The 27,588-nt window shown below is 44.4% G+C and overlaps 1 protein-coding gene and 1 long non-coding RNA gene across 7 annotated transcripts in view; one reads left to right on the plus strand and one right to left on the minus strand.

Annotated features, from left to right (window-relative positions):
- The window catches only part of ULK4 (unc-51 like kinase 4), a 447,445-nt gene that overhangs the window by 395,103 nt on the left and 24,754 nt on the right, over positions 1 to 27,588 (minus strand). For all 6 annotated transcript variants that reach the window (XR_003998867.1, XM_030551188.1, XM_030551184.1 and 3 more), the window contains exons 8-14: positions 19,981 to 20,056; positions 19,410 to 19,505; positions 18,776 to 18,897; positions 18,548 to 18,617; positions 14,430 to 14,529; positions 9,262 to 9,366; positions 5,753 to 5,813 (exon numbers count right to left, since the gene is read on the minus strand). Coding sequence is in view for 5 of the 6 variants with exons in the window: in XM_030551188.1 (XP_030407048.1) it covers positions 5,753 to 5,813; positions 9,262 to 9,366; positions 14,430 to 14,529; positions 18,548 to 18,617; positions 18,776 to 18,897; positions 19,410 to 19,505; positions 19,981 to 20,056 (630 nt within the window). In the remaining variant the exon portion in view is untranslated. The remainder of the gene's footprint in view (positions 1 to 5,752; positions 5,814 to 9,261; positions 9,367 to 14,429; positions 14,530 to 18,547; positions 18,618 to 18,775; positions 18,898 to 19,409; positions 19,506 to 19,980; positions 20,057 to 27,588) is intronic.
- LOC115645925 lies at positions 661 to 26,854 on the plus strand. The gene is made up of 5 exons (XR_003998868.1): positions 661 to 914; positions 22,499 to 22,622; positions 23,197 to 23,269; positions 25,377 to 25,417; positions 25,651 to 26,854. It is a non-coding gene; the product is annotated as an uncharacterized LOC115645925 (long non-coding RNA).

Here is a 27,588-nt window from a genome sequence, read left to right on the forward strand (position 1 = left end):
TGTTCTTGGCAATATTTAAGGCAGGCCTGCACAACATGCAGCCCATATGGGCTCACTGTGCGACCCACAGGCAAGCGGCGGGGTGGGGCTGCTGGGTTCACCCCCTGCCCAGGGGGGACCCCACCTCACAGCCCCTCCACGCTCCAACTGCCCTGACGGACAGAACTACACGTGTCTCCATCTCCCGCTCCCCCCCGCCTGGCGTACAGCATGTGCGTCACTTCCGGGGCCTGCCGCCGAACGAGGGGAGGGGTTCCCGGCCCGGGCTCAAGCCGCAGCTGGGGGTGGGGGCGACTGGGCTGAGACTCCCCCCAGCCCCTCCCTTTGTGTTGGTTGCTCCCAGGGGGGCCTCCGTAGTGATGGGGGGCAGTGCCGTAACAAGGGCGAGGGGCGCAGAAAGTGGCGGAGGAAAAAAAAGCCGCTGGCCCGGAGATGTTTATAACCTGGGTGATCTCCCTCCAATCCCACCTGCCACCCTCCCTCCCCCCCATCTCCCCTGAGTGTCCCCCAGCCCTTACTTGCACCTCCTGCACCTTCCTGGCCCCAGAGCAGAGAGTCCCTATCTCTCCTCTGCAGCCCCATGCTGCCTCCCTGCAGCAACTGCTGCCGCAGGGTCCTAGTGCCCCCCCCCATTTCAATGCCAGGGCAGACTGACTCTGAGCCTGCTCTTCCCCCTCAGACTCCTCCATTTTCCAGTGGGCCCCTCCAGCAGCACAGCCCCCGCAGTCACTGCTCCCGCCCCACGCTTGACAAGAAGGCAGCCTCATCCCTGACCCCCTGAGAGGCTACAGTCAGGGGCAACAGCAGGGGAGGAGGCGCAGGCAGCACCGCCCTGACACCCACCATATGGGAGGCGAGGAAGATTTCTGGACCTGAGAGGGGCCCTAGAAGCACATGCGTTGACAGTGGTGGGGGTGAGTGTGCTGCTGAGGGGGCAGGAAAGGTGGTCTCCTCCCCCAGAGCTTGCTGCTGCCGGCAGGGAAAGGGCTGGGGGGAGTCCTCCTCTCTGTCCCCTGTACAGAGTAGCCTGCCTACACCCCAAACTCATCCCCAGCCCTGCCCCACCTCAGAACCCACACCCCCAGCCAGAGCTTTCACCCCCCCACTGCACCCTCTACCCTAGTCCTGAGCCTCTCCAACACCCCAAACACCTTATCCCTAGTCCCAGGGAGAGCCCTCATCCCCCACATTCCTACTCTCGCCCTCAGCCCCTCCCACATCCCAAACCTTCCTTTTCGGCCCACAGCTCTTTCAGCGAGGTGGCACTGGGGAAGGAGGGTTTGTTTCCATGGGGCGGGCGGCACCGGGGGGGGAGGGGTGTTCGCCCCTCAGCTGTTTTCTTTGGAGTAATATGGCCCTCGCTGCTTTACGAGTTGTGCAGGCCTGGGGGGACTAATTCTCATCTGTCTTACTCAAATTTTACACTGGGACAACTCCACTGACTTCCAAGAAGGCACTCCTGATAGCATAAGCAGGGAGACAATTAGGCTTTGGGTATTTATTTTAACCTTGATTCTCATCTTTGAAAAGGAAAAGTTTAGCCCTCAGTGTTGGTATTCAGCACCAGGCTAAGCGTCTTTTTTATAAGAAATTCTAACACTAGCCAAACATTTGTTTGCCAGCAAAAATTAAAAAGCTGCAAACTATGCTAGTTTTATAGCCACAAACACAATCTTCCAGTTGTTAAATAAATTATATTCCTTGTATAGCAAATGACACTGGAATCCATTTGGAATGTGGATCAAGTTTTTCAGCTCCATAGTCAACAGTTTCAAAGTCGGATACCTAAAGGCAGGTACCTCAATCTACATTTGGACACCTAAATAAGCAGTCTAGAATCCAAAAGCCGTTAAGACCCTTTTGTTCCCTTTGAAGACAATTAAAGTTGTTTGTGCTAAGCACTTCTGAACAGCAGATCACTTATTTACATTCATACTGTATTTTGGCAAGTAAATGTCTACCTTTAATCACCCAAGTGTGAAAATTCTCGACTATGACTTTATCCTACACAAAGTATTTGCTGCTGCTGTTTAGGGCCAAGGGATACTATATTTTATAACAACATTCCAACAAAATCACTGCTCAATATACACATCATACCAAATGTAACAGAGGGCTTGTCTACATCAGAAAGTTGCAGCGCTGGTGAGGGAGTTACAGCGCTGCAACTTAGAAGGTGTACACATCTGCAGGGCACCACCAGCGCTGCAACTCCCTGTTTGCAGCGCTGGCCGTACTCCCGTTTTGTCTCGGGTGTAGAGGATCCAGCGCTGGTGATCCAGCGCTGGTAATCCAATGTAGACACTTACCAGCGCTTTTCTTGACCTCCGTGGAAGGAGGAAGCCTCTGGTAATCAAGCTGGTTTCCTTTCCCGGTTTGCTCTCTCGGTCCCGGAGCCAGCCAGCAAACCGCAGGGAAGGAGACCTGCTTGCTCGGGGTTCCAGGACCGAGAGAGCAAACCGGGAAAGGAAACCAGCTTCGCCGCGGTTTGCTCTCTCGGTCCCGGAGCCAGCCAGCAAACCGCGGGGAAGGAGACCTGCTTGCTCGGGGTTCCGGGACCGAGAGAGCAAACCGGGAACGCCGCGGTTTGCTCTCTCGGTCCCGGAGCCAGCCAGCAAACCGCGGGGAAGGAGACCTGCTTGCTCGGGGTTCCGGGACCGAGAGAGCAAACCGGGAACGCCGCGGTTTGCTCTCTCGGTCCCGGAGCCAGCCAGCAAACCGCGGGGAAGGAGACCTGCTTGCTCGGGGTTCCGGGACCGAGAGAGCAAACCGGGAACGCCGCGGTTTGCTCTCTCGGTCCCGGAACCCCGAGCAAGCAGGTCTCCTTCCCCGCGGTTTGCTGGCTGGCTCCGGGACCGAGAGAGCAAACCGCGGCGTTCCCGGTTTGCTCTCTCGGTCCCGGAACCCCGAGCAAGCAGGTCTCCTTCCCCGCGGTTTGCTGGCTGGCTCCGGGACCGAGAGAGCAAACCGCGGCGTTCCCGGTTTGCTCTCTCGGTCCCGGAACCCCGAGCAAGCAGGTCTCCTTCCCCGCGGTTTGCTGGCTGGCTCCGGGACCGAGAGAGCAAACCGCGGCGTTCCCGGTTTGCTCTCTCGGTCCCGGAACCCCGAGCAAGCAGGTCTCCTTCCCCGCGGTTTGCTGGCTGGCTCCGGGACCGAGAGAGCAAACCGCGGCGAAGCTGGTTTCCTTTCCCGGTTTGCTCTCTCGGTCCGGAACCCCCCTTGAAGCCGCCCAACAGCGCTGCAGTGTGGCCACATCTAACACCACTTGCAGCGCTGGTTGCTGTAAGTGTGGCCACTCTGCAGCGCTGGCCCTATACAGCTGTACTAATACAGCTGTAACAACCAGCGCTGCAAAATTTTAGATGTAGACATGGCCAGAATCTTACATTAATCCTCACTCCCTATTCCTACTATACATAGCTGAGAAGCAAAAAACGAACATATTTTTAGCTGAAATTCATGGTCAAACATAATATATTTTAACAATACCTCCATAAATAGACCAAAAGGAAATATTCCAAAGGAACTAGTGTTGCACTCCTGATAACAAATCAGCCTTTTGTTTTTATAAATAACTTTACTTGATGCAAAAAAGATGACTTTATGCTGGGCATTAGGAGCATTTCATAATTATAAGCAGGACTTGTAGCACCATCCTTTGTTATATTTTAGCAACTCTTTCCATTATAAGACCCTTATTAGTTGCAAAACTTTAACCATTTCGGCTGAAATATTCCATGTCAGGTATCTGCCTCAAGTTGAAATTTTTCTGGAAAATTTCTGCCAAAACAGTTCAACCCTTTCCAAGAATGTTTTGCCTGAGTTAAGACATTCTAGAAACCTTTTAAAAAGTGTAGTGCCTCCATACTTTGGAGCAGGGATTTGAAGTGTGTCAGGGCTATGACTTTTGCTGTCCATGAAAATCCATCCAAATTTCGTCAAATTATAAGCCTTTGAAAAATTTCAGTTTTCACATGCTCTGTAAAGGCTTCTTCAATTTTAGCAGCTAAAAATCTGCAAAGATTCCAATCTCACTGCTCATGCTAGCCTCTCATAGCTTCTATTGCTCACCAGAATACACATTCACCATCCCTGAAAAGCAACTGAGCATTTGCCAGTCCAATGTTACACGGATGAAGCTGGACTTTCCCTATAACTGCTACTCTGGGGCAGGGTGGGGACAAGCAGGGAGCGTGTCTCTCCTGTGCTCTCAGTGACCCTTCCTGCTCGCACCTTGGCAGCATGGCGGAGCAAGCTACCTAATTTGATTTGAGTAAGGACAAGAGCTAGACTGAGGATGAGGGAAAGGACATATTGAGACATGGAGTCTAGTGGGTGGGGAGAGAAACTGTTACTGGCAGGTGTAAGGGAAGAGGCTGGGACTAGTTGGTCAATGAAACAGACTGGGACGGGGGGAGGTGGGGGAGACAAAGGCTCAGAACAGTTGGGCAAGGAGACAGATGATGAAGGAAAACGGGGGGAGGAACTGAGAGTCAGTTGTGTGCGAGTGAGAGCACTGATCAAATGACGAGCCTGGAGATGGGGAGAACCTGGGACTGGCCGAAAAACAGGACTGGAAGTAAGAAACAGAGCAGGGGGAAAATTCAGAGAGAGCCTAGAGAGGGAGACTGGGAGCCAGTGAGAGGCAGGAGGGTAGAGAAGATCAGGGCAAATGAAGAGTCAGGAGGGGAGAAACTGGGACTGAAAAGAACAGTATGTGATTGTGTAATTATAGACACATTATATATTGTAATGCATATGCGCAAGTGGGCTGAATTAAGCTTGCACAGGTAACCTTAATTCTGTCATTTCATAGGTTTCAAGTGCTTGACTTTGGAACCCTAATAGTGTTTTTAACTCTAAGTATGAATTGCACACAAAAACCAAGTTAATTTCCCCCAACATCTGACTGTGTTTTGCAAATAAATTTGATGGAACTAGAGCAAAAAACCCTTGTATAATAAATTCCTGTAATTAAAAAAAAAAGTCACTGAATCATGCAGTTCACTGTGAAGGGATTAATTTTTTCCATAGATTTAACAGCATAAAAGACACGGAGCTGAGTTACACGTGATCAGGTTCTCTGTACTGCAGCTGTCTGCTGGAAAATGTTGGGACTTTGATCAACACAGTTGAACACACTGACTCCCAAACCCTGAGAGAGTCCAGTCAAGATTTTCAAAAGGACAGGCTTCAAAGTCCTTATGGAGCCTTCTAAATAAAGTGACCTGATTTTCAAAAGTCTAAGCAACGCCAAATGGAGAAAGCTATTCCACTGATGAAAAGCATACATATTGTATTCGTTTATTTCCTAAAGGATTTAAATAAAAAAAAAATTCAGAAGCAACTAAAGTCTTCCATAGCTTTAGTGTAATAACTGGATTTGAGTGCTTTTTTTTTTTTGGTTTGCCATTTTCTAAATAGGGGCCTAATAAGTCTTGCTTTCTTGTACGCTGAGCTCTGCAATTCATGAATAATACATTCTCTTTGAAATAAGGATAAACACAATAGAAAATGATCTCAAACTTTCTTTCAAATATTTAATATAACCAAACTACACTGTAAAACAATTACCAATTCTTCCTTGAATATATGTATGCGATTCATTATCACCAAGGAAAGTTACGAATTTCAATCAACAGGAAACTGACACTTCAGATGGAAAATTATGAAGAAAATGAAAACATACTAAATAAGTATGTGCTGTCACATGAAGCACTTATACATTTTATCAACTTCAGCAGGACTATACCTGAATGTGCTGGTATATGTAACATTTTTAAGTCAAATCTAACTGGTGCTTGTTTCATTATCTGGAAAAAAAACAAAATACAAAAAACAGTGGTTGGACTCAAGACTATTTTAGATTTTTTTAAAGCATTTGTAAGTGTCTTTAAAGTAGAGAAACATATAAACACAGGCAAAGATAGACAAAAACATATTTAGCACAGGCACAATATACAAGTCACTCCTACCATTATAATTTAAGTGTCAATGAGCCACACGCCTAGAACCCAGGTCCACAAGGTTAATGGGATCAGTCATGCTCCACAACCCTCCACCTAGCAGCTTGTCAGTAGCTTACCTGAGACCTGTGTAGCCCAGCCCCAGTGCAAGGCGCCACCCCGAGGTCTAATTGGCTGAGTCCCAAAGCAGCTGATTGGCCACTGGCTCTGCTTAAGTTAGCAGCAGCACCAGGAAGCTGTCCCAACAACTGGGCTCCACTTCCCTTTGGACCATGCCTTGTGTTTCGTGCTTGCGGCTTGATCTTCTGGCTTTCTGACCCAGCTTAACTGCTGGCATCTGACTTATGGTTCCTGACCTCCAGTTTGTCTCCCACCTTTTGATTCCCTGGTATCCTGACCTAGCTTGACTCTGGTTCCCAGTTCGTGGTTCTGAACTCCAGTTTGTCTCCTGCTTCTGACTTCCCAGTGTCCCAACTCAGCTGACTCTTGACTCCTGCCTCATAACTGTGAACTCTGGCTTTAGTAGGTCTGGCAGCCCACAACCCACACGACAGCTTGTTCGGACCACTATAACCCTGTAGGACTGAGCTCAGTGCAAGAAGGATGGACCCAGCAGCACAACCACAGTCACCAGAAGTATCAGACTCGCCCAGCGTGGATAATCAAGCACTGCAGGCTTAAATTGCACTGCTGACCTTGGACAACCAGCAGCTGTAGGAGCAAGCAAGGCAAATCAGCACCGAGAACACTGCAAATACAGCCTGCTGCACCTTTCCCCAAACAGGGGGCCTGTGATATCTTGGCCTGAACAGTCTGGTAGTTCCAGGGTTTCATGAACCAATGCCATCTTCTGTTTCTGATGTGTCCCCAGACCTAAGCCTCTGACCCAGCCAAGGTGGCCTTGGTAATTGGCATGCTGATAGTAAGCACATCAGATGCTTGCTCTCCCTCCCCGCCACTGGAAGGCCACAGCCCAAGTGCTGTCAAACTGAGAAAACTTTCTCCAATTGATATCTGACATCTTTGATGACCTTCACCGAGCTCAAACAGGGCCAGGCTGTTCACAACTGGACAGTCCCTGCAACGTGCATGGCCTACAATGTTTTTTAGGCTTAAACTTCTACCAGAGGTTCATTTAGAATTTTTCAAAACACAAGCCAAGTCCCTTACGGCAACACTCCAGAAAAACATGCAGTTCCATTGGTCACCCACAGCCCAGCAAATATTCAAGCAGTTGAAGCTTGCCTTCACCGCAGCTCCAGTATTGACCTACTCAGGTGCCACGCAAGCTTTTGTTGTGGAAGCAGATGTCTTTAATATGTTAGTCAGGGCAGTCATCTCCCAAAGGAAAATATTGCACCCCATCACCTACTACTTGAGGAAGCTCACCCATGCTGAGCAAAACTGCAAGATCTTCAACAAGAGCTCCTGGCAATTACAATCACCTTCGAAGAGAAGCAACAGTACTAGGAAGGGCCCACCATCAGGTTCAAGTGTTCACTGACCATAAAAACCAGAGATTCTTGCGCAGGGCTAAGTCCCTAAACCAATGACAGCTCCAGTGCCCTATTCTTCTCCTGGTTCAACTTTACCTTGACCTACTGCCCAGAAATGGCAAGGTCGACACCTTGTCCCAAAGATATGGCTCTGGCCCGAGGTCCCAGTTTGGAATCCAAACTGTAGTGTATGCATCTCACTGTTTCCATGTCCATATCGAATCAATTCATGGCAGGGGAGGGGAGGGGAAAATCAGCCAAGTGTTTTCCTCCATAACCTCTAATTTATATTGGCCAAAATCAGAGTTCTCACTGAAGGCAGAAGCAGATTTTTAAAATTTACAGTTAACATAAGGCTTGATTACCAGAGATTGTAGAAAACTCTGCTGAAGTATCATGTCCTTTTATTCCCTGGCGTATACCTGAAAGTAATATTTACCTGGCAAACTGCTCTCAAACAAATGGTGGAGCCAAAGTTGTGGTAAAAAAATTTTTTCCACAAAAATGTCTCAGAGACTTGACAAAAAGTCAGGCTATGTCATGAACAAAACAAAACCAAAACCTACTCGATCAATCATTAAATGTCACCTGTTCCTGGGCCTGATATGGTATACAACAGGACATTTTGGACTGGACTTGAGTTTAAACCAGGTCAACTAGAATCATGTTTAAAAATAGCCTTTACTGGAAAGATGCTAACACAGTTTCACTGGCCAGTGAATTCATGGATGAAATGCACTATCAACAGCAAAGACAAGCCAGGGACAAATGGACTCACCAGTCAAATCAAGTGTAGTTTTAAATGATGGAAAAAATTCTTTCAAAACAACACTGTCCTTAAAAGCCAACTATTTAGATTGTTATAAGGAGGTGATAATAGGGTGACTTAAAATGGTGAAACCAAGGAGCAGTACCTATTAAAAACAAAGGGGTTTTGTTTATTTTTCAGTTTAAAGCATAGATCTTTTTAGTAAATACAGACTGTAAGCAAGTCTTCCACAGTTAGAATGATAGCTGCCTCCAGTACAAAATTTTTCAATCCAAACACCTGCAATTTATTAATTAAAGTTGTTTAAAATAACTTGATTTTTTGTACATAGAAGCCATCACACCATTCAGCACGAGTGGTAGTCTCTGCTCAAGACACTCTGTAGTAGAGGAGTTTTCCAGATCAGGATTAAGGTGCCATAGCAGAGAATTGTGAACATTTGTCCAGTGCTGCCTGCAACTTTAGTCTCTTATTTTCAGAAACATTCAATTAATATTTTTTAGAAAAATTAATGTATGTCTAAACCTTCCCAATTTTTTTGCATCCTGCAAACATCCCGCAACAGAAGTCCGTGTGAAAATCTAATCTAGTGTAAAAGGATTAGTATCCAGTGAGAAGACACCTAAATCTACAAAATCTCACTTTAATAAGCATACCTTTAAATAAATATCTCTTGAGATTGTATGTTACTGGAGTTTAATAAGTGAATGCAAGATATCAGAAGGTAAAGCTGCAAGGGCACCAAATGCAACATTTACTAGCTTCCACTACTTGTGGGAAATCCTTTCAAATTAATATTTGATCCCCAAATAAATCAGTTCTCCATACTGACTGTATAATAGGGCCATACAAAACTGCAGAAATCTTGTCAAAAGGCTTAGCAGATGACTGGTTGGAGCTGTTTATGATAAGAACAATAAAGGAAAAGAAAAAAGAGAGCGGTCACTCTGTTTAAAGATTTATCTGTTCAACAAATAACACAGCACAGCAAGTTCCTTAATCTGTTCTTTAGTATCTGACTTTGCCATACCTTTGGATTGTCAATAATAGGGGTTACAAAAAGGTCAGACTCTGTGTAGATGAGCTCTTTCATTTTGGACTCCATGACCTGCTGGCTTGAGTGTACATTTTTACCCTAGAACAAGAACAAAAATACAGCTGTCAGGTTTGTAAGAAAAAAGTTTTCAAAATTTTTGCTGCAATATATTTCTTTTGAACATTACCAAACTGCATTGTATAGATAACGCAAATACTCTGTGTTTGTATTATTTGCTTTATGGTAGTGAATAGATTCCTTAACTAAGATCAGGTCCCACTGTGCTAGCCACTATACAAACATACCCTTACTGTATGTCTACACTACAAAATGAGGTCAAATCTATAGAAGTCGGTTTTTCAAAAATCGTTTTTATACAGTGCATTAAGTCGGCAGACTGCATTCACAGTACTGAGGCTAGCGTTGACTTCCGGAGCATTGCACTGTGGGTAGCTATCCCACAGTTCCTGCAGTCTCTGCCACCCATTGGAATTCTGGGTTGAGATCCCAATGCCTGATGGTGCAAAACACCGTGTCATGGGTGATTCTGGGTACATGTCATCAGGCCCCGCTCTTCCTCCCTCCGAGAAAGCAACAGCAGACAATTGTTTCGCGCCTTTTTTCCTGGGTTACCTGTGCAGACGCCATACCATGGCAAGCATGGAGCCTGCTCAGCTGACCATCACCATAAGCCTCCTGGATGCTGGCAGATGTGGGACTGCATTGGTACACAGCAGCAGCTCATTGCCTTTTGGCAGCAGACGGTGCATTACGACTGGTAGCCATCGTCATCGTATTCCTGGGTGCTCTTTTAGCCGACCTCGGTGAGGTCAGTCGGGGCGCCTGGGCAGACATAGGGGTGATTCAGCCAGGTTATTCCAATCTTCTGCTGAGCACCCAGGAGATGATGATGGCTAGCCGAACTGCACTGTCTGCTACCAGCCTAAAGATGTGAAAGATAGATGGAGTGGATCAAAACAAGAAATAGACCCGATTTGTTTTGTATTCATTTGCTTCCTTCCTCCCTCCCTCCATGAAATCAACAGCTTGCTAAACCCAGAGGTTTGAGTTCAATCCTTGAGGGGGCCATTCTGTGCGACAGTTGTTTGCATTTCTCCTTGATGCAAAGCCACCCCTTTTATTTTAATTCCCTGTAAGCCATGTCGTCAGTCACCCCTCCCTCTGTCAGGGCAGACAGACAATCATTTCATGCCTTTTTTCAACCCAGATGCCATAGCACTGGGATCATGGAGCCCGCTCAGATCACAGAAGCAATTATGAGCACTGTAAACACCATGCGCATTATCCTGGAGTATATGCAGAACCAGAACCTGCCAAAGCAACCAGGCGAGGAGGCGACGGCAGCGCAATGATGAGAACATAGACATGTACTCAGGCTTCTCACAAAGTACAGACCCCGGCAATGTGCACATCATGGTGTTAATGGGGAAGGTTCATGCTGTGGAATGCCGATTCTGGGTCCAGGAAACAGGCACAGACTGGTGGGACCGCATAGTGTTGTGAGTCTGGGACGATTACCAGTGGCTGTGAAACTTTCGCATGCGTAAGACCACTTTCATGGAACTTTGTGACTTGCTTTCCCCTGCCCTGAAGCACATGAATACCAACATGAGAGCAGCACTGTGGAACCTTGCAATGCCAAACAACTACTGGTCAGTCAGGCATCAATTTGGAGTGGGCAAATCTACTGTGGGGGCTGCTGTGATCCAAGTAGCCCATGCAATAAGAGATATGCTGATATCAAGGATAATGACTCTGGAAAACGTGCAGGTCATACTGGATGGCTTTGCAGAAATGGGATTCTCAACTGTGGTGGGGCAATAGACAGAACCCATATCCCTATCTTAGCACTGGAGCATCAAGCCAGCGAGTACATAAACCAAAAGGGGTACTTTTCAGTGTGTTTAAATCTTTGAAGGATTAGAGTCCAAGATTTCAATAGTATTAATAGTATTAAAAAGAAAAAAAGAAAGTTGCGAACTTACAATCAACAGTTATATAAATTATTAAATTAATATCTGTCTCCAAAATCATATTTAAATTAAATCCTTTTATTGTATCAGACTCAGTTTTATTCATCAAACTGCATTTATGACATTTATGAGAAAATGGGAGCTATTATTTTCTCCCTAAAGTAGGTTTACTCAAAACACTAGTAACTACCACCAACTATCAGCTGTGTTTTATGATCTGTAATTAAAATATTAACATATTCCTTTTGAGCAGCAAAGGTTGATAGATAAAAAAATCCATTATTTCAGACATAGCTATGTGTTTGTTTTAAAAAACAAAACTATTCACAGAAAAGAAACGTAAGTTAAAACTGCCACTTTAAATTTAAAAAATACGTAGTCAGAAAACATAAGTATCAAGAAAATAACAGCTTTAAAATCCCAACTTTTAAAAGTCAGACAAAATTATAAAGATGAGTAGTCTTACAATTTATATATTTTGTAAGAAATATTTACATGTGAAAATTAACATTAGACATTCGAATAATAACCTTAAGAGTAACTTATTTATTTTTTCACTATGCAATGGAGTTACTCACTGCTGTGTTTAATAACTATTATATGTTATACAAAGTGACTAATATAAAGGTAACACATTATACTTGTATTATAATGTATTTTAGAAATTGTACATAGCTTAATATAAGGTATATCAGTAATAGATACAAAAAGAGATCTTTCTGCAATATCAATAGTACATAATTAATGAAAATGTTAGTATTCTGAAATTGAAAAAAGTGTGTGCAATACACCTTAAAGACAGGGGCAGCGAGTTTTTTGGGTCCCGCAGTGCCTGGGCTCCAGCAATATTTAGGGCCCGGGGAGTGGAGGGGTTCCACTAATGTTTGGGGCTAGGACTCTCCCCCTGCCCCACTTACCGCCCCCACGGGCCTCTCCCAAGTGTCCCACGGCCAGAAGCGGTTCTATGTTTTTTGCTGCCCCAAGCATGGAAGCCAGGCGGCCTTTGGTGGCATGCATGCAGGCGTCCGCTGCTCACACAGACTCAGCGGCATTTCTGTGGGTGATGTGCTGGTCCCACGCCTTCGGTGTACCTGCTGCCAAATTACCGCCAACTTCGCGGGACCAGCGGATGCAGGTATGGCCGCCACTGAAGGCTGCCTGACTGCCGCCCTCTCAGGGGCCAGCAGGCTGCCCTCCACGGCTTGCTGCCCCAGGCACGCACTTACTGAGCTGGTGCCTGGAGCTGCCCCTGCCCCCACTTGCTGCCCCCGCGCACCTGCCTCTCTCCTGCAGCTCCGCTCTGCTGACTCCTGGCATCAACTGTGGCCACGGGGTCCTAGTGCCCCCCATCCAATAGTGGCAGGGCAGGCTGGCCTTCCTGCCATTCTGCCTTGGACACTTCCCTTTTCCGGCAGGACACTCCACCAGCACAGGACCGCCCCCCGCCTCCAGTCATTGCTACTGCTCTATGCTGGGCAAGGGGAAGCCCTATCCCTCACCCCCAGTGAGGCTACTGTGAGGGGCAGCAGCAGGGGAGGAGGCACCATGTGATGGCAAACTCCCCACCTCGGCACACACCACAGGAGAGTGAGGGGGCTTCCTGGACCCGAGAGGGGCCCTAGGAGCTAGTGCAGTGACAATGGTGTGGGGTGAGTTTGCTGCTGGGGGGGCCTCTCCCCCCCAGAGCTCACTGCTGCTGGCAAGGAGAGGTCTGGGGGGAGTCCTCTTCTCAGGCCCCAGCCCCAGGGCAGCCTTCCTACACCCCAAATTCATTCTCAGCCCTGCCCCACCCCAGAGCCCTCACCCCCCCTGAACCCCTATCCTCTGCCATAGCCTTGAGCCCCTTCCACACCCCAAACCCCTCATCCCCAGCCCTCATTTCCCCACACTCTAACCCTCTGCCCCAGCCCTAGCCCTCATTCCCCCACACCCTAACCCTCTGCCCCAGCCCTAGCCCTCATTCCCCCACACCCTAACCCTCTGCCCCAGCCCTAGCCCTCATTCCCCCACACCCTAACCCTCTGCCCCAGCCCTGAGCCCCCTCCTGCAACATGAACCTTCATCCTCAGCCCACAGCCCTCACCCCAATCCTCTGCCCTATCCCTGAGCCCCTTCCCACAGCCCAAATCGCTTATCCCAAGCCCCATCCCCAGCCCTCACCCCTTTCCTCTGCACCCTGTCCTTCCACACCCCCTCACATCCCCAAACTCTCCCCCAGACTCTGCACTCCTCACTCCCTCCTGCACCCCCAGAGCTTGCATCAGCATCAAACTCCATCCCAGAGCCTGTACCCAGACCCCCTCCCCCACCCAAACTCCATCACAGAGCCCAACCTCTCAACCCTTCTGCACCCAAACTCCCTCCCAGCGTCTGCACCCCATCCCCTGCCCCAGCCCAGGGCCTGCGCCCCAGACCTCCTCCCCTAACCCAAACTCCCTCCCAGAGCCTTAGGCAGGTCGGGGGCGGGTTCTGGGAACCACCAGAATTTCTATAAACCTGCCACCCCTGCTTAAAGATGCACCAGACTACATAAGCTGTAACTGAATTTAGTTACTGTAGTAGATACATTAGTCCTCTTTCCGCTGAACATGTGTTACATCATCTTTCTATAAAACTCAGAACTTGAAATATTACATTTCTTGAGAGCTGTCTCTTACAGGTCAGAGTTAACACTGTTCTTGAAATATCTACTGTTAGTTTTCATATATGCAAGATTTTTTTAGTTTATGTATCAGCTGTAACAATATTGAAACTCTCTTATATTACCTTATCTTTTCTATATATATTTTCACAATGTTGGATTTTTTTTTGAATTGTAACATTCCTGGTAATAATGTTTTCTAATGGTGGTGTAACATACTACAGTAACCTTATTACCCTTTTTATTTAATTAATTTATATCTTTGTCTGGCAATCTCTTATTTCTCTAAATTAAGGGGCAAGAGACGCTGAGCTCCCAAAGTTTGGGCTAGTGCAGGGGCAAATTTGGCCACTGGTTTAATTAACAGCAGCCCTGAGAATTGATCTTAAAATTCTGTAAATATGTAGGTTTGGGGATTTTTTGTTTTTAATTTCAAGGGGGAATGGAGTGCAAGTTGGCTTTATAATGGAATTCAGGTTACAATATTAACTATGGAAATATTACTCTCACAATAATATACTTCTCACCTTTCTCAAGCATAAAGATCTTTGTTCTGAATTCTGAGTTAAGATAGCAGTAGCACTATTCATTTCTACTACAGTGCTAGTCCTCGGAGTGGGACGAGAGCTGAAAGACATTTTACAAAAATAAAAGAAGAGTGCTGATTAGCTTTCATAGATTACAAGACTGTTCTGGACTATGAAACCTCTACATAACCTCTACCTTCCAAACATGACCGGAATGTTGGTGTGGATGGGTATAGCTTGCTCAGGAAGGATAGACAAGGGAAAAAGGGAGGAGATGTTGCCTTATACATTAAAAATGTACACACTTGGACTGAGGTGGAGATGGACATAGGAGACGGAAATGTTGAGAGTCTCTGGGTTAGGCTAAAAAGGGTAAAAAAACAAGGGTGATGTCATGCTAGGAGTCTACTACAGGCCACCTAACCAAGTGGAAGAGGCTTTTTTTAAGCCATTAACAAAATCATCCAAAGCCCAAGATTTGTGGTGATAGGGGACTTCAACTATTCAGATATATCTTGGGAAAACAACACAGCGGGGCACAGACCATCCAATAAGTTCTTGGACTGCATTGAAGACTTTATTTCAGAAGGCTGAAAAAGCTACTGGGGGGAAGCTGTTCTAGACTTGATTTTAACAAATAGGGAGAAATTTGTTGAGAATTTGAAAGCAGAAGGTAGCTTGGGTCAAAGTGACCTTGAAATCACAGAGTTCCCAATTCTAAGGAAGGGTAGAATGGAGTACAGCAAAATAGAGACAATGGATTTCACAAAAGCGGATTTTGGTAAGCTCAGAGAGCCAATAAATAAGGTCCTATGTCAACCAAAACCGAGGGGAAAAACAACCGAAGAGAGTTAATAATATTCCTTTGAAAAAAAAAAAACTGCCAAGAACCCAAAAGCAAGCTATTCCACTGGGTAGGAAAGACAGAAAATGTGGCACAAGACCACGTTGGCTTAACCATGAGATCTTGCATGATCTAAAAAATAAAAAGGAGTCACATAAAAAATGGAAACTAGGACAAAATTACAAAGGATTAATATAGGCAAACAACACAGGAATGCAGGGGCAAGATTAGAAAGGCAAAGGCACAAAATGAGCTCAAACTAGCTACGGGAATAAAGGGGAACAAGATGACTTTTTATCAATACATTAGAAGCAAGAGGAAGACCAAGGACAGGGTAGGCCCACTGCTCAGTGAAGAGGGAGAAACAGTAACAGGAAACTTGGAAATGGCAGAGATGCTTAATGACTTGTTTGTTTTGGTCTTCAGTGAGAAGTCTGAAGGAATGCCTAACATAGTGAATGCTAATGGGGAGGGGGTAGATTTAGAAGATAAAATAAAAAAGAACAAGTTAAAAATCACTTAGAAAAGTTAGATGCCTGCAAGTCACCAGGGCCTGATGAAATGCATCCTAGAATACTCAAGGAGCTAATAGAGGAAGTATCTGAGCCTCTAGCTATTATCTTTGGAAAATCATGGGAGACGGGAGAAATTCCAGAAGACTAGAAAAGGGCAAATATAGTGCCCATCTACAAAAAGGGAAACAAAAACAACCCAGGAAACTAGAGAGGGGTTGATTTAACTTCTGTCCCAGTGAAGATAATGGAGCAAGTAATTAAGGAAATCATCTGCAAATATTTGGAAGGTGGTAAGGTGATAGCGAATAGCTAGCATGGATTTGTAAAGAACAAAACATGTCGAACAAATCTGATAGCTTTCTTTGATAGGATAACGAGTCTTGCGGATAAGGAAGAAGTGGTGGATGTGGTATACCTAGACTTTAGTAAGGCATTTGATACAGTCTCGCATGATATTCTTAACAATAAACTAGGCAAATACAACTTAGATGGGGCTACTATAAAGTGGGTGCATAACTGGCTAGACAACCGTACTCAGTAGTTATTAATGGTTCCCAATTCTGCTAAAAAGGTATAAAAAGTGGGGTTCCGCAGGGGTCTGGTTTGGGACTGGCTCTGTTCAATATCTTTATCAACGACTTAGACATTGGCATAGAAAGGACGCAGATTATTAAGTTTGCAGATGATACCAGAGTGGGAGGGACTGAAATTGCTTTGGAGGACAGGGTCATAATTCAAAATGATCGGGACAAATTGGAGAATTGGTCTGAGGTAAACAGGATGAAGTATAACGAAGACAAACGCAAAGTGCTCCACCTAGGAAGGAACAATCAGTTTCACACATACAGAATGGGAAGAGACTGTCTAGGAACGAGTACAGCAGAAAGAGATCTAAGGGTTATAGTGGACCACAAGCTAAATGAATCAACAGTATGATGCTGTTGCAAAAAATGCAAACATGATTCTGGGATGCATGAACAGGCATGTTGTTAGCAAGACACAAGAAGTCATTCTTCTGCTCTACTCTGCATTGGTTAGGCCTCAATTGAAGTATTGTGTCCAGTTCTGGGCACCACGTTTCAGAAAAAAGTGGAGAAATTGGAGAGGGTCCAGACATGAGCAACAAGATGATTAAAGGTCTTGAGAACATGACCTACAAAGGAAGGCTGAAAGAATTGGGTTTGTTTAGTTTGGAAAAAAGAGAAGACAGTGGGGACATGATAGCAGTTTTCAGGTATCTAAAAGGGTGTCAAAGGAGGAGGGAGAAAACTTGTTCACCTTAGCCTCTAAGGTCAGAACAAGAAGTAATGGTCTTAAACTGCAGCAAGGGAGGTTTAGGTTGGAGATTAGGAAAAAGTTCTTAACTGTCAGGGTGGTTAAACATTGGAATAAACTGCCTAGGGAAGTTGCGGAATCTCCGTCTCTGGAGATATTTAAGAGTAGATTAGATAAATGTCTATCCAGGATGGTCTAGACAGTATTTGGTCCTGCCATGAGGGCAGGGGACTGAACTGTATGACCTCTCGAGGTCCCTTCCAGTCCTAGAACCTATGAATCATAATTCCCATTTGTAATGGGAAAGTGTCAAGGCTGACAGGCACAATATTTGTTCCATCAACCCAATGTATACTTCCTGCTTTTACATCTCCCATAATAGTTTGTTTTTTTTCCTCACCATCAACCCTCCAAACCAAAGGATGTAGTCATATTAAAATCCCATCTCCTAAATGTGATGAGTCACCACACTATCTCAAGGGGGTTAACTTGCTGGATTGCAATTCACTTTATACTGTTCTTCCATTCTCACTGATGGCTGTTTAGAGCTGAGAAGTATTGAAACCGACAAGTATTCTGATAATTTTTGTATTCATTCTTTTCATTTTCAAAATACTGTTTGTTCATAAAAAATTTTTTTACAGAGTCACCAGGAAGATTAGGAGGACACATAAGGAGAGACCAGGGTGTTGTGATAAAAACAAATTCACTACTGAACTCATTATTGGTAGATTAACCAAGCTAGGTGTTTAGATTTTTACCCCAGTGTAATCCTTGTTTTGGATAGATCTTTCTGCTAGAGTAGTGAATGGTGAGGGAGGCTGTTTCTGAAATAAGTAAGTTTCTGCTTCATGTGGACAGAATCTGTGCCTCTTATATGAAAAATCAATCTCTTCTGCCTTGTGGCAAATGAAACACACACACACACAAGAAATAGGGCCTCACCAACCAGAACTCATCATTTCAGTTTTTATGTAATGACTCCTGTGGCACATTGCACAAATAGCACACAGCGACTGAGCCTGTGCAGCACAACTGACAGGTCTTTGCAGGCACCATATGTTGGCCTGGCTGAAACTGCAAGCTTAAAACACTCCTTAAACAAGCTTAAAAATTGCTTAAGTGGTAAAGAGCATTTGTGCATATGTAAAGCAAGAAAAAAATAGAACTAATGAACAACAGATAAACCTTAATTTTTCTAATCCTGTTTAGCAAAATAGCCCAGAGACTACAAGATATTGCTATGAAAAACAGTAAAATAAAGCAATATTTAGATTGTGGGCTACATCTCCTCCTGAGGGTTTCTTTATACTAACTACCTAAACACAATTTTCCATACAGAATCATGACACACACTGCTTGTGTACAAATACTGCATTCTAGCCTGCACTCTTTTAATTGAAAAATAACACATTTAAGAAGACACTCCATACATTCTCTCTCTTCTAGCTTGTTTTTTTAAATTGCTCTTTAGTTCGTCATACCTCAGAAGAAATATGGACTCATTTGATTCACCATCAGGTGCACTTTTAGGCCGCAACTCAGATGGATTTTCTGTTAAAAACAAAATGAAAACATAGAAGTCATATTCATTTAAAGATTAAAAGGAATAAAATGTATGGAACAGGCATACTGTTGGGATTACAAGGCTGATCGGATTTACAGAACATACTCATCTGAAATGAGACAATATTAGCAATATATAATCTTACCTAGTTTGAAAGATCTATTAATTTGCTTATTATCTGTTCGTGAGGATGACATGTCATTCGAAGTTTTATGGGTATCCAGTGGGTCCTTGGTATCTCTAGATACAAACAGCTCTGTGGTTTCACTGTTTAATAAGAGATGCTAGTTAGATACTAAGTATCAGAGGGGTAGCCCTGTTAGTCTGGATCTGTAAAAGCAGCAAAGAACAAAGAATCCTGTACCAATTTATAGACTGACAGACGTTTTGGAGCGTGAGCTTTCGTGGGTGAATACCCACCTCGTCAAAGAGGGTATTCACCCACGAAAGCTCACGCTCCAAAACGTCTGCTAGTCTATAAGGTGCCACAGGATTCTTTGCTGCTAGTTAGATATTAGTTACTTAACACACTTCAAAAAAATACTATAATGTCTCTATATTTGCACTAGTGTTCACAACAGTGATAGATACGTTTCAAGAGACAAGATTCAAGATATATTTGTGCTATAAAAGTATAAACAATTTTTAAAACATTTTTATAAATTAAAATAAAAATACAAATAATGACCATAAAACAGTTTTCTGGTTTTTTTGTAATAGTAAAAAGGATATTTGTCTACTTATATTATACAATGTTATTTTCACTATACATATTGTACCTTGAGCTTATGTCCTGGCTATTTGCGGAATCATCATCATATCTGCTGAAGGCATCTTTCCAGAATGGATGTTGTAACACGTCTGTCCAGTTTAATCTTTGTAATACAACAGAATAAAGATACTGAAACAGCACTACAGTATAGTACCATGATTTAATATTCTATGAATTTCTCAGCAACTGACAAACCTGATATTATGTAACAATGTAATCATACCATTTATAAGTCACAAGCCCAGTAAGACAGATATTTTAACTGCTTTCTTCTCCCACTTTTAAAACAAGTTTGGACTGATTTTAAATTTTATATGATTCTAGAATTGCCATCAGTACCATTATCCTGGTGTTTATTTGTTTAGTACTGATTATTAGAGTAATTTAAATCAAAACACTCAGCACAAATCTTTTTATGAGAACAATATTAATTCACTGCAACATATTCAAAACAGACAATTACATCTTTTGCAGATGTAATCTGCAAAATGTCATGAATTCAGTATTGCAATAGTCATCACTTTTCAGAAGAGGAGAAAATAATACGTGATTAATTGTCCTAGATTAGACCACTTTACCTCTTTTGAGGATCCTTTTGAAGCAAACCATCCAGCAAACTAAGGAAGTGTGAAGATGGTTTGGGAAGAGCAGAACCTGTAAACAGAAGAACTTCAAATAACAGAATGAATTTTGCCTAAAACTAGAATGATTATATGAATAATAGAAGAAATATAGAGTTCATATATAGGTCCTGTTCCTGTCACTAAAGTCAAGGGATACACGTGGGTACAGAGGTCTGTCTAGTTGTATATGATGATACAACCAGAACTTAAGACAGAAGCTTCCAGTAACTAAGCAGCAATAATTTTAAAAGTTTCTAAAAGGAAATATTCACTGGGACAATTCTTATACAGTATAAAAGAAATGGTTACTCACCCTGTGCAGTAAATGTAGTTCCTTGAGATGTGACCCCCTATGGGTGCCCCACCCTAGGTGCATTTGCACCCCCTGTGCGTTTGATTGGAAATTTCTCATGGCAGTGTCCATTTAGCTCATGCATGTACGCTAGTCAGTTTTGTGCCATTGTTATACAGCATGGCATGGGTGGACCACCCTCAGTTCCTTCTCTACAGCAAAGCCCTATAGCAGAGAACACCAAAGCACAGATGGAGGAGAGAGAGTAATGGAGCATCCACAGAGTCCACATCTTGAAGAAATGCAGTTACTGCACACAGTGAGAAACCATTTATTCTTCTTCGAGTAATGTCCCTATGGGTTCTCCATTCTAGGTGGAGATTGAGTAGCCCCCCCTTTAAGGAGGAGGTGACGGCTTTGGAGTCGAGTCCAGTATGGAAGAAAGTACTTCTGATATGGCGTTTGACTCCGCTGCAGAGTCACAAGTTATTGCACAGTGTTCAGCAAATGTATGCAAAGAAGCCCAAGAAGCAGCTTTACAAATTTCAGTAATGGACAGTTTTTTGAGAAATGCCATAGAAGTGGAAATGAATTTCATACAGTGAGTTCGTATGTACGAAGGTGTTTGAATATTATGCGATTTGTAGCAATTAATTCAGTCAGATATCCAGTTGGAAAGTCTTTGATTAGAGATGGCAGATCCTTTGATCTATCTGCGAGTGAAACAAACAATTTTGGGTCTTTCTGATGGGTTTAGAGTTCTATCCTGACAGAACGCCAGGGCTCTCCTAACATCAAAGGTGTGCAACAATGCCTCTTGTTTATCTAGGTGAGGTTTAGGGTGGAAGACTGGCAGGTGAATGGGTTGATTAATATGGAATTAAGAGGTAACTGTTACCCACAGTTTTCAGAACCCAAAGCAGTGGTAATTTAACTGTTTCTCTCCAGGTCATGTCAGGAATAAATCACTGGGGACACAGTTCCTTCCTCTGTCTGATAAATGATTGATAAAAACAAGAGTGCTTTTACATAAAACTACTTTTTTTATTAGGTCTCAAGCACACACACACAGTAGGTTCAGAACACCCCAAGCATGTATATAGACCGAGATGAGTTCGAGTGATTAGCAACCAGGTTTCTGGGGGCCCTCCTTCCGTCCAGTTGCTGGGAAGTTTAGGTATCAGCTCCTTGCCTAAAGAAAAGTTTCCTCAGGCTGCTCCAAAGCATGCTCTCTCATTAACTCTATAGATTTTCTCCAGACAAAGCACATAACTCATAATAGCCTCTAATAGGCTATTTCCATCGCAACAGCCAATAACAATTCATTATTATCCTTATCAAAGCAGCTTCAGAAATAATAAATAATAATAAAAATAAGAATCTTATAAACAGACAACCAGAATCAAGGTCAGTTTTCCACTCCCCACTGCCTGCCCCACTCTCCAGCCATGAATCTGTTCTTTTCACTTTATCTATCCCAGTCAGTAAAACTGCAGCTTGCATCTCTTATTGTCTGCCTAAGCAAGGCCAGATTTTTCTCCTGACTCTATGGTGTCGTAGATTCTAACTGCCGGGGGTGGGGTGGGGACAGAAGAGAGGCTAAGTGCACAAGATGACAGCAGATTATATCAAATCCAGTTCTCTCACAATGTTACGTAGAAATTTGACTTTATCCTTAAAAAATACTGTGAAAGGAGGGCATATCATAATGGCTCCAATTTCCCCAACCTGTCACTGCTGACATGATGGCCATCAAGAATGCCATTTTCACTGAAAAATCGAGAAGCAAGCAGGCAGCCTTCAGTTTAAATGGTGGTCTTGTAAGGCGTTTAAGAACCAGACTGAGTTCCCAAACCAGAGTATGATGCTTGACTGACAAAGATTTCTGAGCCCCCCTAGGAACCTCACTGTCATTGGGTGAGCAAAACAGGAAGGAATAAAGGGTGGGAATAAGGCTCTGCTGGAGAATATAAAGCCATGATGGCTGCCAGGTGGACTGTAATGAAGCTCAGCGATAGCCCTAAACTTTTTAGAGGTAGGACATAGACCAGTATATCTGGCAGCAATGAGGTTGTCAGTGGAATACGTTTGAGGTCACACCAACAGACAAGTCTTGTCCATTTTTAAGAGTATGCGTAGATCATTTTCAGCTGTGTAATACTATTATTCTTACCTCCTCAGAGCAGGTTGTCTCTAATCCTATGAACCATTAATCAACCATGCTTTGGATCTTTCTGCCTTCCTGGAAGAGGAGATGAAGATTGGCCTGCAGAGTGATCAGTGAGCAAACGACCAGCTGTATTATGTAAGGAAACCATGTGTGTCAGGGCCAGCTTGGAAATATTAGGATGACTCTGGCTTTGTCTTCTTTTATTTTCAGTAGAACTTTGGCTATTAGAGGAGTCAGTGGGAATGCATTGAGGTGATCAGACAATTAATGAAGGTGAAAGGCAACCTCCGGGGATCGGTGAACCAGCCTGACTCTGGAGCAAAACTGGGCACATTTCTTGTTTATCACTGTGGCAAACAAGTCTATCTGGGGGATGCTGAAATTATTTCCCTCTTGTAGTCTTGGAAGAAGTGCCTGCTAAATGTACCAGCGATCACATTTTGAACCCCTGGAAGACAACGACCTGATTGTGTATCCACAGGTTATAAAGCTTGACAGCCTCTGCATAGAGAGAGGGGGATCTTGATCCTCTCTGCCAGTTAATATAAAACAAAGGTTTGGGGGCTATGCTGGATTGTCTTGCTATGTCAGAAAAGGCCACAAATCTGTGCAGGGCTTTGGCTCTTGCTTTTACTAAATGGAGATGAGCTCCCACGAATTCCAAGTTTTCTACATGGCTCAGAGTGAATTTTTGAATGTTCAGTTGTAGGCCCAATTTGAGGAAGAGATCTATGGCTTCAAAAGTTACCCATGAAGTGACCCTTCAGCAGCCAATCATCCAGGTAACAGGCCACTGAAATACCTTGCCTGCAGAGCTGAACCACTACTACTGACATGACCTTCAAAAAGACCCTCGGGGCAGATGACAGGTCAAAAAGGAGCATCCTGTTCTGAAAGTTGTCCTGGCCAACAGTAAAACATAGGCTTGTGAGATGGGTGGATCGCAATGTGGAAAATATGCATCTAGAAAGTCAAGGGCTGAGAACCAATTCCTTTGATCTAATGACAGAATTATCACCATTTTGACACTTTCACGTAAGTGTTGAGGAGCCTCAAATCTAGAATGGGTCGCTAACTGCCATTCTTTTTTTGTACCAGGAAGTACCTTAAATAAAATCCTTTCCCCCTGTGCTGCATGAGAACTGGTTCTATAGAACCCAAGTATAGAAGAGAGTCCATTTCTTCATGAGAGGAGTCTCTAAAGAGGCATTGGGCAGGGGGGTTGGTTGGTGGAAGGGTCGTAAAGTGGATGGCGTACTCCGGGGAGATTATCTCCACAAACAAGTGGGTTTTGGAGGTCGACTCTGAAGCCTGCCTGAAGCAGTAAAAGGTGGTCACTGAAGAGAGGAAGACAGCGGAATTGGTGCAGCTAGTAAGGATGAGGATGGTCATTCAAGACCTCAATCTGCCCATCAAATTGCTGCTTGGAGTTGGAAGGGTCTGAGGTCAAAGGCTGAGAGGTGGATGGTTTCTGTCTTTGGAATTTTAGTCTCTTTTGATGTGATTCACACAACCTCTAGGAGGTTGGGAATTGCACAGGATCTCTGAGCCATCTGTGTCTTGCTAAACCTTCTCTATACACTTGCCTGTAAGAACACAAACTAACCCTGGAGTCCTTTAACGTGTTCAGAGATTCATCCATGCTATCTGAAAACAGTTTAGACTATGGGTCTCAAACACTCATGCAGCCCGCAGGGCTCTTGCATGTGGCCCTCCAAGCTCCCCTTGACCACTCCCCCGGCCCTCTGCCTACCCGTGGGATTGCCTCCTGTGGTGCTTAGAGTCCTGTGCCACTCTCTGAAGCAGCTGGCAGCACGCCCCTTTGGTCCAGGGGGAAAGGGGGAAGGAGGCAGAGGGAACAGGGAACCACAGCCAATGGGAGCTTCGTGGGAGGTACCTGGAGGAGTGGCAAGAGCAGCGCATGCACAGAACCCTGAGCCCCTCCCCCTCTACCAGGGGCTGCAGGAACACAGTTCCAGCTGCTTCCTGGAATGGAGTAGCGCAGGGCCGAGGCAGGCAGGCAGGGAGGGAGCCTGCCCTGGCCCCAGTGTGCGCCATTGCCACCCCAGAGCCACTTTAGGTAAGCTGCGCCAGGCTGCAGCTCACACCCTGAACCCCTCCTGCACCCCAACCCCCTGGCCTGAGCCCCCTGCTGCATCCTGCACCCCAACTCCCTGCCCTGAGCCCCCGCTGCACCCTGCACCCTTTCTGCACCCCCTGGGGCAGCGTTGGGGTGGGGACTTCAGGGAAGGGATTGGAATGGGGCAGGAAAAGGGTGGGGTCTAATGGAAGGGGTGGAGTGGGGGCAGGGCCAGAGGCAGCAAGGGGTGTGTGTCAGTGATGTGGCCCTCAGCTCAATGTACTAGTCCTCATGTGGCCCTCGTGGTCATTTGAGTTTGAGACCTCTGGTTTAGACCCCCTGAAAGGGAAGTCTTCCACTGTATTCTGGACTTCTTTTGGAAATCTGGAGCCAGAAGTCCCTCTCAATTACCACCATAGAGATTTAACGGGTAGCAGTATCAACAGCACCGAGTAAGGCTTGTAGTGAAGTTCTGGAAGGCAGCTGGCTGTCTGCATTAAATTGCCTGGAATTGCTCTCTACACTCTGCCGGTAAGACAACAAAAAAGAGTTCAGTTTGGTGTAATTTATGATATTTCACTATTAATGCCTAGTACTTGGCAATTCTAAATTGTAAGGAGGCTGATAAGATTTTCTACCAAGTAGGTCTAAACGCTTCTGATCTTTGTCATAGGCATAGATTTAGTGTGGTGCTGCCTTCCCCATTTGTTAACTGCATTGACCACAAAGAATTAGGAGAGCAATGAGAAAATAAAACCTCAGGTGTTTTACTAGAAAGTAATATTTCTTATCTGCTTTGTTGCATGTAGGTGAAATAGATGAGGTGTGTCCAGAAGGGCCACATTGACAGGTAAGGCTACGCGGGCAAATGAGACTATCTGAAAGATGTCAAGCAGCTTATGATGCTTTAACCTCACGAGGGATCTGCAAGGAGTCAGCAATTTTCTTGACCAGATCCTGAAACTGCTTAAAATCATTCTCCAAGGATGGAGGATGAGGCATGACTCTTCATCCGGAGATGAAGAGGAGCTGTTGGTCAGAAGAGAGACCTCTTCATCAGTTCTATTTTCCTGCTCCTCACAGGTTTCTTCTTGAGGATCAGGTCTCCTAGTGAGGGCAGCAGATGAAGGCTGCGTACCTCTGAGCAACGAAGAATTGGACACCTCAGCCTGGTCTCAGGGAAAACCAAACTCCTGAGGTAACAAGCATGCTGTTGGCACCGAGTCTGTGGTTTGCACAGAGCTATTGTGAATCTTGTCTGATTCAAGGGATATGCAGTAGGAACCCAAGCAGGCTTCTTTGATAACTAGGAAGCAGAGGAAGAGCTATTCTTACCTCCTTGGTCTGCCGATGGTCCCAACGATCCCTCCATACCTGAGGCTTTGCCATCTTTCAGCTAACAATGCCCTTGCTACCTTAGGAACCAGCAGCTTCAAAGCTACCAGACTGGAATGCAGAACATGCAGATCTGGTTGAAGACTTCAATAACCTCAGCTTTTTTGAGATAGATTCCCTACCTGGTGAACTCAGGGCATGATCTTTGGAAGACTTATGAGACGTCTTCCTCTTAGATGCCCTCGAGGAGCATGGTTTAGAAATAGTGGTGGCAGCAGACTTGCTTCGAGACTGGAGTACAGGAGGAGTCCCGTGGCCTGGGTCAGAAGATGGATGCAGCGAGCTCACTGTAATGAGGAGATGAAGTTTCATCTCCCTTTTTTTTTCTGGCTCTAGATTTCAATGTCAGACAGAAGATACACTTCTGGGAGTGAGCAATTCTCCGAGACAAACAATGCACTGGGAGTACCCATCACTTACCAGGATTGCCTCCTGGCACGACAGACATTTCAAACTAAGAGAACCAGGCGTAACCTCCCAGTGAACAAGACTTAACTTATCTATATAATATGAGAATTTTTTTTAAACTAGGAAGCTAAAGCTACTACTGCTTACTAACTACCGGTAATTACACTAATACTAAGACCAACTATAAATGAAGCACTAGAATAAAAACTGAGACACAGCTGAAGTAATCTCAACAGGGACAACTGCCGGAGCTCCATCGCAGGCTGAGGCAGTTGAGAAGCAACTGAGGGCGGTTTGCCTGTAGCAACTCACAGGACATGACAAACTAGCATCCATGCACAGGCTGAATGCACATTGCTATGAAAAGTCTCCAATCAATAGCACAGGGGATGCAAGTGCACACATAGAACACTATTCAAAGAAGAATAACCCATTACTTATAGAACAAAAGACTTAACTGTATGATGTATACAATTATTTTTTAATTAACCATGTCTTAAATTTAATTTAAAAAATAAATTCAATAACACACTGAATGAATCCAAAGTCCTAAATATGACATTTTTGCATTTTAAAGGATGCTTAAGAGAAAAAATTCTGCCCTCAAAAAGGTACACAAAACTCTCTGAATCTAATTAAAATTGTGCACAGGTGCACAAGGGTAGAATTTCATCCTTCAAGAAATTTCTTCCCAAAATCTAGAGTTGATCGTATCTGATAATTGACCAGGTGTTTCAATTCCCTGTACCACAGAGGGATTTCATGTATTGAATTTAAAAAAAACACTCAATATACAGGGTCATATTCTGAGCTCCTAAGATTAACAGAAATCCCATTGAATCCAGTGGAAATTGTACACATAGATGAAGGGCAGGACGGTCTGTAGTATATAAATTATTCAAAAGAAATTTGTTCTGAGAAAGACTACATCTAATTTTACAATTAAGGTGTTTGTTTTATCGAACAAGTAAAATACCTAGAACACAAATTCTAAGTGACTCATGAGTACAGTTCCATATTCAATCTTCTAGCACCCTACGATAACAGGACAGTAACTGTACAAAATTTTGCTGCAGCATGGAGTCACAAGGGCTCAGATAAGTCCGTTTTTATACTGTTGTGTGTGTTGTTTCAAAGTTTGTTCTTTACTGTGTAGTCTCTGGGTATAAGTACCTTTAGGCTAAGGGAAATATTCAGTACTTACTGCTGCAGTAGAGA

This window comes from Gopherus evgoodei, chromosome 2, assembly GCF_007399415.2.
Source record: "Gopherus evgoodei ecotype Sinaloan lineage chromosome 2, rGopEvg1_v1.p, whole genome shotgun sequence".
NCBI classification, from domain to species: Eukaryota; Metazoa; Chordata; order Testudines; family Testudinidae; genus Gopherus; species Gopherus evgoodei.